At 46.1% G+C, this 8,911-nt stretch overlaps 1 protein-coding gene across 1 annotated transcript in view; it reads right to left on the reverse strand.

Annotated features, from left to right (window-relative positions):
* Positions 1-8,911, reverse strand: part of LOC104413692 (voltage-dependent T-type calcium channel subunit alpha-1H-like) — a gene marked incomplete at its 5' end in the record, with an annotated part of 74,448 nt that overhangs the window by 42,999 nt on the left and 22,538 nt on the right. Inside the window, 4 exon segments of the mRNA XM_010024758.1 lie at positions 1,188-1,343; positions 2,930-3,047; positions 3,680-3,865; positions 4,875-5,026. Of these exon segments, the coding sequence (XP_010023060.1) occupies positions 1,188-1,343; positions 2,930-3,047; positions 3,680-3,865; positions 4,875-5,026 (612 nt within the window).

The raw sequence follows: 8,911 nt of genomic DNA on the forward strand, positions 1-8,911 counted from the left end.
TGAAGCCATTTTCTCATTTCCTTTCTGAGTGCGTGTGTCTCTGAAGACAATCTGGCACTGAGCAAACTTGCCCTTCTTGATGGTTGAAGAAATAAAGAAGTAATAATTAATAAACCCCCAAAGCATGACATAAGCCCCTTTGATGCCATTATTCTCTGCTTTAACAGGGACTGGCTGAGTTTTGCTAAGTCTCAAAACCATTTCCAGTTTCTGAGCAATATATATATGCACATACATTGTTACATTTACAACCAAACCAGACCATCCTCACTTTACATCTCCCCCAAATGGACTTGCTGTGGTCTGAAAGGAAGATGGAAAAGAGCAGGACAGGGCAAAGGATGGCTGGTTTCACTCTCTCAAGATGCTGAAAGCAGATCTGGAAGGGACTTGCAAGCGGGGAGGAAAATGTAGGATGCTGCAGAGCCCCCACTCACACCAGTACTACAGCACTTACACCACTGTGGGCTGCTGCTCTGGATCATGTGGCACAGAGTTGCCTGCAGAGCTGCTGATGTTCCTGCCTAGTTCACATCAGGACATGGCATATCATATCTCTAATTCTTTCTATGTGAGATGAGATGCTAGAGTTTATCCTAAATTCCCTGCTCACTGACCTGATACAGACATTATATTCAGGTGCAGGTAAAAATCTCTTTAGCATTTCCACGTCCTACACCATCTAAAGTATCTCAAACTTTAATGTTTGTCATCTTGCAACACAGCTTTTGAGCAGCTGGGCTATTAGCCTCAAATAACACATAAGGGGCAGAGACACAAGGAAAGGCCTGGTCTGAGAACCAGTTCACATTGTACCTGGTCCTCACAACTAGCAGTGGCTACACTGAAGGCCAGAAGCCCACCATAATGAAACACAAAACTCAGGACATATGGGAGATTTGGTGAGTTAAACCAATCCTAAATCATTTCCTCTAGGTCACACAACAGATCCTGCAGCAGATCAGCCAGAGTGTTGGTCTCCCAAGTCCCATGCTAAGTCCAGCAGGTCTTATTTGCAAAGAGAGGGTCACAAGAGCTTCACATGCCCAACCCAGCTCATCTATACCCCTTAAGTTTCAATTCAGGGCTGCCTGCGTGGGTAGACCTTTGTGCTGACATACATTCATCCCTACACACTCACCTACATGTGTCCCAGTGTTCTCCCTCCCTCTGCTCAGATCTCTTACCTCTGCCTGGAAGCCTTCTACCAGGATGGCAACAAGAAGGTTGAAGAGCACATAATTGCCGAAGGTCATCAAGGCCACAAAGTAGAGTGCTGCCCATGAGGATGTAGATGCCATCCCATTGTACAGGACCACGTTCCAGTCCTCTTGAGTGAGGATCTGCAAAGAGGTGAAGGGAAAGACTCTGTAGTTACTCCACTCCTCTCATACACAGCAGCTGCATTCAGATACTGACTCATCCATTTCTTCCTCTCCTTTTGACCTTTTCTGAGGATTAAGCATTATCAGGTCTCATGAAGAGAGACAGTAAAACATTCCTTTACTTAGATTTTTGCAAGTGAGAGCTGTCTCTTGGCCAAACTTCCCCTCTCTGCAGGAAGGTCTAGCACCCTGCTGCACACAGAGAGGACTAGTTCAGATCCTAGCTATGGCAGCATGAAGGATGCACTGGTACAAGTCCCATTACTTGATGGTGGGATTGTCTCCTTTGACAACCATCAGAAGATAACAGACCTGAGGCTGGGTTGCTTTTCATATAAGACATCTGGAGCTGAAGGAAAGGGTAAAGGACATGATATTTGATAGGACAAATGACATTGGGTGGCTCAAAAAACTCAGGGATGCAAAGTGGTTTCCATTAGGAAAAAGCACTGACAAGCTGGGCAACAAAATACACATCTTTGCAAAGCCTTGCTCCAGGAGACCTTCCTCAGGGATTCCCACTTTCCTGGAGCTCCAAAACCCTGGCACCTAAGAAAAAGGGATGACAGATTCATGCTCCACATCAATTCATGCTTCAAATGAAATGACCTCTAACCCTCCTAAAAAAGAGGTAGCTCTGGGGATAGGACTGAGTCATGCCACTCACTAACCTTCAGGGGATGCAGGACTGAGCCCTTGTGCTCAGAGCCAGCCCTATTTCCCAAGGGACTGTTACAATAAATGCAGAAATCCGTGTTTATGTTTGTAAAAGGAAACTGTGGAGCTGTGAGACTAATGCTCATTTTTGCCTTGCTCCTTTGTAAGGAGAAAAACTTTGTCAGAAGCTTTATTCTTCACAGTGAAGACTTGGGACTGGTCTTGAATGAGACTGTGGTGAACATCTACTTTGCATTCAGAAACTTATTGCTTGAAACTATTTACACTGTGCTCCACTTGGGCTCTAAAGACTGAGCTTTTAAACAGAAAAGACTAACCTTTATATTTAGGATGTCCTGGAAATAGCAGCTTATTGCTCCATTGTGGAATATGCCAGAAATTTCAAGCACAGAACAGATTTTGTTTGCAGAAGCAGCACAACTTTTTTATACAAAGAATCCCCCAGCATATAGAGCCAGAACCTCCAGCCCTGAGTTGTGACAGTATCTCTCACTCCCAGCTAGATGAAAGAGCGTGCAAAGTGCATTTTTAGGGGATGAAGGCAAGTAAGGAGATGCAGATCTACAGTACAGGACAGTAGACTGTGGGTCTTGATCTTACGGACTGTATGAAAGGACAATAAGGGTGGATTTCCAGGCTTTCTTAGACTTTACTTTTACTGACAACAGATCTGCACAGTGATGATTTTGCTTCTCTATCAGCGTTTATAGAGACCAGCTAACCCAGAAACACAATCACTTCGCTCTATTAACTCTACAGCGCTGTTTCAGTCCAAATTTGACACCTACTGGAATAGTTTTCCTTAAAAAAGGAAACTCACTTCTCCAGGTGGTCACATGAAGCTTCCCAGAGGATCCAGAGCTTACCTGAAATACGGTCACAATAGCCCAAAGCAAGGAATCAAAATTCTTTCGGTCTGGAACTGTGTCTCCTGTATCAGTTTTCAGGCTGAACTTGCACCCAAAAAGATGCATGCCAAGGATGCTAGAGTGGGAAAAAAAACCGAAGAAACCCATTATTGTGTTAAATATGGTTGCAGGGAGGATTGCAGTGGATTGGACACTTTTCTACTCCCAATGTTTTGTGTGCCAGTGGTATGTCCCAGGAAGCAGCTCTGCTCCATCACTGATCAGACCCTGCCATTTGGTTCTTCTGTGTCACATTTCATTACAATTATCTACACTGAAGTCAAGTCAGGGATCTCCTTTGTCTGGAAAATGACAAATCATGTTGCCAGTTCCTTAATCCAACTGGTTTCCAAGAACAGGATACTGAGGAGCATTATAGGGCCAAACAGACAGAAATCTTGGAGTCTGTCCAACATCCATCTCAAATATAACACTGCTAGAGTCCAGTTACTGACAGCTTCCTGAGACACAGCTAAACGAGCCTCCCAGGAATTCCAGAGGAAATGTTGCCTGTTTACTTCATTCCACTATAGAATCACTGTACTGCATGCAAAGCTGAGACCGAAAAGTCTGCTGAGTGTCTGCTTGTCAGTCTATTGTAAGCACTTCTGTCACGTAGGCAGCCTACGAAATGCACTGCATTGTTATTCTGATCTACACATTACTTAAGCAAGCTGAACAAGTAATTGAGATGACAGCCTCTGGTACCTGAAGATGAAGATGAAGAGCATGAGCAACATGCAGAAGGTGGCTACATTGTCCATTGTCTTCATCAGGACCACAAGCTGGCGACGGAGGGCGGGCATGAAGCGCACCAGTTTCAGCACCCGGAGCAGCCGAAAGGTTCGTAGCACAGAGAGGCCTCCATCCGACTGGCCGATGATCTCCCACACACTGCAGGACACCAGAGGGACAAGAGTTAGAAGCAGCAGGTCTGTAGTGTGAAAGCTTTGGGCAGGCTGGTTTCTTACAGGGTATCACACCACTAGAAGCTCTAAAGGGGTAGTTTAGCTGCCTACTTCTTTCTTGCATCTGAAAACCACCTTCACTTCCCAGCTGTGCAGATCCACATGCACAACCTACATCCTTTATAGTTGGTTTCTTGAGTCTTTAATTCCCTTGCTTTCTGTGGCTCTTAACAGCACAGCATGTCTCCTTCTGGTCTGCATCACTACAATCTGTCACAAATGTGGATCACAGTTTTGTACCAAGCTGATCTCCAGAGGGATTCACATTTGTTGGGGTGGGTTGGTTTGATCAAGCCACAGACTGGCATTTGCTCTGGGCCTCTATTGCTTCTCACTTCTCTGAATCAAAGATGATGGGACAACTGAAGCTAAAAGAACTCTCCTTGTTTACACTCTCTGTGTCTCCCTTGACTTCTCTGCCCCAAATTACTGATTGAGGGACAAACAGCACCCCTAGAAAGAATCCCAGCACGGAGAGATGCTGCACAACCTTCTCACCCACATGATTTGACATCCCCAGTTTAGGCTGGTAGTGTTCCCCTGGAGGGGACAGCAGAACAGTGCCCTCTCTTACCCTCCTGCTTGCCCTACTAGTCTGCCCTATCTGTTAACTTGGGAGAGGGAGGGCACGCTGCAGGGATAGGGACACTCACAGTACTCCTTTCCCAGGACCAGCCATTCTGCACTTGAGTGGAAAACTGACCACAGTGCCAGATGTGTGGCATAAATAGACTTTGTTCTCCATCTGCCAGGTCCACTGACTTTGGACAGGCCTTCTAATGACAGAAATCTAAAGGGCCAGCATAATTATAGCACACCACAGCCAGGGAGCTGTGGATTAGCACAGGCCACATCATTCCTGTTCCCCATCCCACTCCCCAGCTGGTCTGAGCCCTCAGGAGAAAAGCCACAGTGGAGAAAGAACTGGCACTGACCTGATGACAACTATGATGCCATCAAAGATGTTGTATGGGTTCTTGATATAGCCAAAGAGGCCAAAGGCAAGGAGTTTTAGGAGCATCTCCAGGGCAAACATGCTTGTGAAGACAATGTTACTGATCTCCAAGGCGTTGGTCAACTCATCTGGCTATGGGGCAGAAAAGCAACATGGTCAAACAGATGCACAGAGAGCCATGGAGGCAGATGAGTGCCTGAGGGGAACAGCAGACGAGCCTCATGGACAGTCCCTGCGAGTCTTGTTGGAAACACAGAATCCCAGCCCATTTCTGGAGCAGCTGCAGAACAATTCCACTGAAAGTCATTAGGATCAATAGTTTTATTTCCCTCGAGATATTTATTTCCCTTTGGAAACTGTCCCCACAAAACCCCAAGATGATTTTTCCTTCTGAAGTCCTGGTTGGTGATGTACAGCAGGTTTAAATGACAGCAATATGGCCCTGAGTGTCAGGATCCCTTCCAGGATCAGTGTGAGTTTATGTGCAAGACTAGATGCAGCTTAAATCCAAGAGCTGATTTTTCCATCACAAGCACCAAATTACCTTGCACTATGATCTCGCTTTCCAGACAGAGCCTGAGACCTTCCTTTCCTGGGAAGCACAGGAATGTCTGCCCAGCACCCAGGCTCCAAAGCATGGCACAACAAAAGGTGGGATGGGGTTTGCTCACTTACTGGAGCTGCTCCCTCACACAGCACCAGGCTCTGCAATGCGCATTTCTAATGCTCAAGGCCTCTTCCTTTGCAAAAGAAAATGAGTCTTTTTCATTTCCTCAGTGTAATAACATTGTCTAGGAAAAAAGGTGTTATTTTCATATCTGACTCATCTCCTGACTGATAATAGCTTCTTTTATTCCACATCCATCATTTGACACTCTGTTAAAAGATGGCAGTCTCTTGGGGATGTTGCTGCATTATTTGAGGCTCTGAAGGGGGAAGACCATTGTAGTACTGTGGCACAGCCACATTTAACTCCATGCTCTGCAAACTGAATCCTTGGTGACTGAAGGATAAGGTAAAAGAGTTAACTAGAATGCAGGAAGAGCCCACATATCCCCTACTATAGGCAGTGACAGCCTGTGGGCTGCTAATGAACCATCATTCATGGGCTAAATTACTTCATGCAATAGACTGTCTTCTGCTCAACCATTTATCCAGGAGAAAGAGCACTAAGAGCCTCAGTCCTCATGATTATAATCCATATATGCTAATTACTAAGGGACACCAGGGGAAGGACTGTGCAATTTTCAGTTCTTTAGTCTCTAGCAAGAATGGCTCAGATGGTACATGGTGCACCTCAACATGATCACCAGGCTGCCCTCCTCACACCCCCCTTGCTGCAGGGACAGCAGTTCTCTCCCTAACATCAATGACTGCTTTGTCCATCCTATTCCCTTCCCTGATGATGTCAAAACAACCTGGGCAGTGAAATCACAGCTAAGAAAAGAGCTGTTGTAGGATGGCATCTAAACAGCTCCCCAGCAGAGCCTGAAATAGCCCTGTGGGCCCCCAGGGCCTGTGCTGCTGTAAGGACAGTGGTGATGGAACGTCACACTCAGTGCCCTAAGCTATTTGTAAGGAGCAGCACATGGGTGGTGTGCTTGGTCTCCCCTCAGCTGGGATTATCCCAGGAAATTCTTGACAAGAAGCAAAATAACTCACTCAATCCTTGCATCCCTCCAGACAGCAGCCTGAGGGTTCCTTGGAACAGGGTGCTCATGGCAGGCTGAGGATGGTTCGTTAGCGTGGTGAGGCTGGGAAATGAATGTCACAAACATCAGCAATGAAACTGCAGCTTGGGCAGTCCCTGATGCAGAGTCCCTCTCCAGCATCCTTGTAGTCCCCTGCAGACACTGGAAGCTGCTCTGAGGTCTCCACGCAGCTTCTCTTCTCCAGGCTGAACAGCTCCAACTTTCTCAGCCTGTCTTCATACAGGAGGTGCTCCAGCCCCTGATCATCCTCGTGGCTTCCTTTGGACTTGCTCCAACAGCTCCATGTCCTTGTTTTGTTGAGAACACCAGACCTGCACACAATTATCCTTTAGCGATCATATTTGGTGTGAGGCAGGACTAATTTGGTGACAAGGGACTGCTGTGAGATGTGTGGAGCACACTCCTGCAGCGACACCAAGACAGGACCCAGGGATGGATAACCCTGCATGGTGGCTAGGCTGCAGCTGGGAGCTTTTGTGTTACTAGGGTGGAAGCTGATCAGCAGATGAGCCAAGGATCCAGTGCTACAGCCTTCAAATGTCATCACGTCCCTTCAACACCAACTGTAGCCTAGAACAGCCTGCCACAGAGATCTCTATGGCTTATGGAATGGTTTGTTGCTGTAAGCACAATCCATTCCCTATTTCTCTCACTCCCTGATGAGCAAAGATCTAGAAGGAGGGTCAGGAAGAGACACCTGAAGACAAGACAGGTTTGGCCATTCCCCTGGAGTCAGCCACTAGGAGACACTGTTGGTTTGTTCAAATCTAAACCAACCTCAAAGCCGGAATTCTTCCAGGAGAATTTTTCTCTGGGAAAAAACACAGAAATGTTGATTTGCTGAACACAAAACTTTTCATAGTAAGGATTATTTTTGTCAAACTTCCTGGCTGGAAGAAAATGAAGTTGCAACAAAGCTTGAAAATTGCTGCAATGTCTTGTTTCGACCTTCTCAAAAAAGGAAATTTCAGGCTTTTTGCTCGAGACGTGGTTGTGACACGAAATGCAACTTCCTTTCTAGCAAGCAATGATGAATCAACAAAGGTTGGCATCAAAATGATGCACTTCCAAGAAGGTAGCTCTCAACTGGTATTATTTGCTTTTTGCAAAATAACTTTGCAAACCTTTAATGAGTCTGACAGGGGAAACTACTCACCCACCATAAGGTTCCAAATTGCATTAGTGGAAGCTTCCTTTTTCAAGTGACAGGGAGGGAGTATGATCCCTCATCAGCTTTGGGTATCTCCACATCTTTTCCTGCTGTGATGATCAACCTTTACATTGGTCCGGGGTTTCAGAGACAGGTCAGGCCAAATGGAGCAAGGCCAAAAGGCAGCCAAGTGGCACTGCATGAGGCTACAAATCACTCAGGAGTGGTGGGCAATGCTGTCCTGCTGGTACAAGGGTCCTCAGTGCCAGAAGTGGAGGCTGGAATGGGAACTGCCATGCTGGAGACGGTCAGAAGAGTGGTTTAACCCCAAGTCCCACTGGTTGGTTCCAGGCAACGTTCAAAAAAGGTTCAGATCTGAGATGTTAGAGATTTCAGATTCCAACGAATCCTTGTCCTTTGGCTACAGGAATCAGTTTCCCACCATTCAGGAGAAGAGCAGAAACTGTATGGGATCCATTTGTAAGATTTCCATATCCGTGAAATGAGTTTAAAGTAATAGCCTTGACTCCAGGCAAAACATGTCCCAAGAAAGCACAACCACCTCTGCTCACTTTGAAGGCTGTATTTATGCTGCGGGATATTTCAGTGATTCAAAGCCATGTTTTCATTAGGGACAAACCTCAAACTTTTCAACAGTTCATTCTGAGTTCAGATAAACAGACAACAAAAAAATCTTTCTCTAAATAGTTTGGGTCTGAAAACCTCGGCAGATGAGGCTCTTTCTGAGAATCTGATACTTCTCGTTGCAGCAAAACACAGCACAAGCCTGGAGCTTTCCTGGAATCAGGAGAAATTCAATCAGAGAAACCCGTAATGGTCAAATTATTGATGGCTCCTCCAAGGAGAGGATGAAGAACAGGAGTAGGATTTGCATTCTGAGATTCTCTTTGTGCAAGTGAATTACTGCAGTTCTTCAAGGATACCTCTGTGCCTCTCTCTTCTCTCACCTGTTTTCTACCTCATGTCTCTTGATTGCTGCATCCACAACCACCTATTGTATACAGCTTAAGTTCAAGCACCAGCAGGATGGCACCAGGCCTTGACTGGGGCGCCTTTTTGCTCCGATACTGAAATCATACCTGTGTCACACTGGAGAAAGGGCTGCAGACACCTGGTCCCTCCTGCTGCATGAAC

This window comes from Nestor notabilis, unplaced genomic scaffold (genome assembly GCF_000696875.1).
Source record: "Nestor notabilis isolate BGI_N333 unplaced genomic scaffold, ASM69687v1 scaffold4252, whole genome shotgun sequence".
NCBI lineage: Eukaryota > Metazoa > Chordata > Aves > Psittaciformes > Psittacidae > Nestor > Nestor notabilis.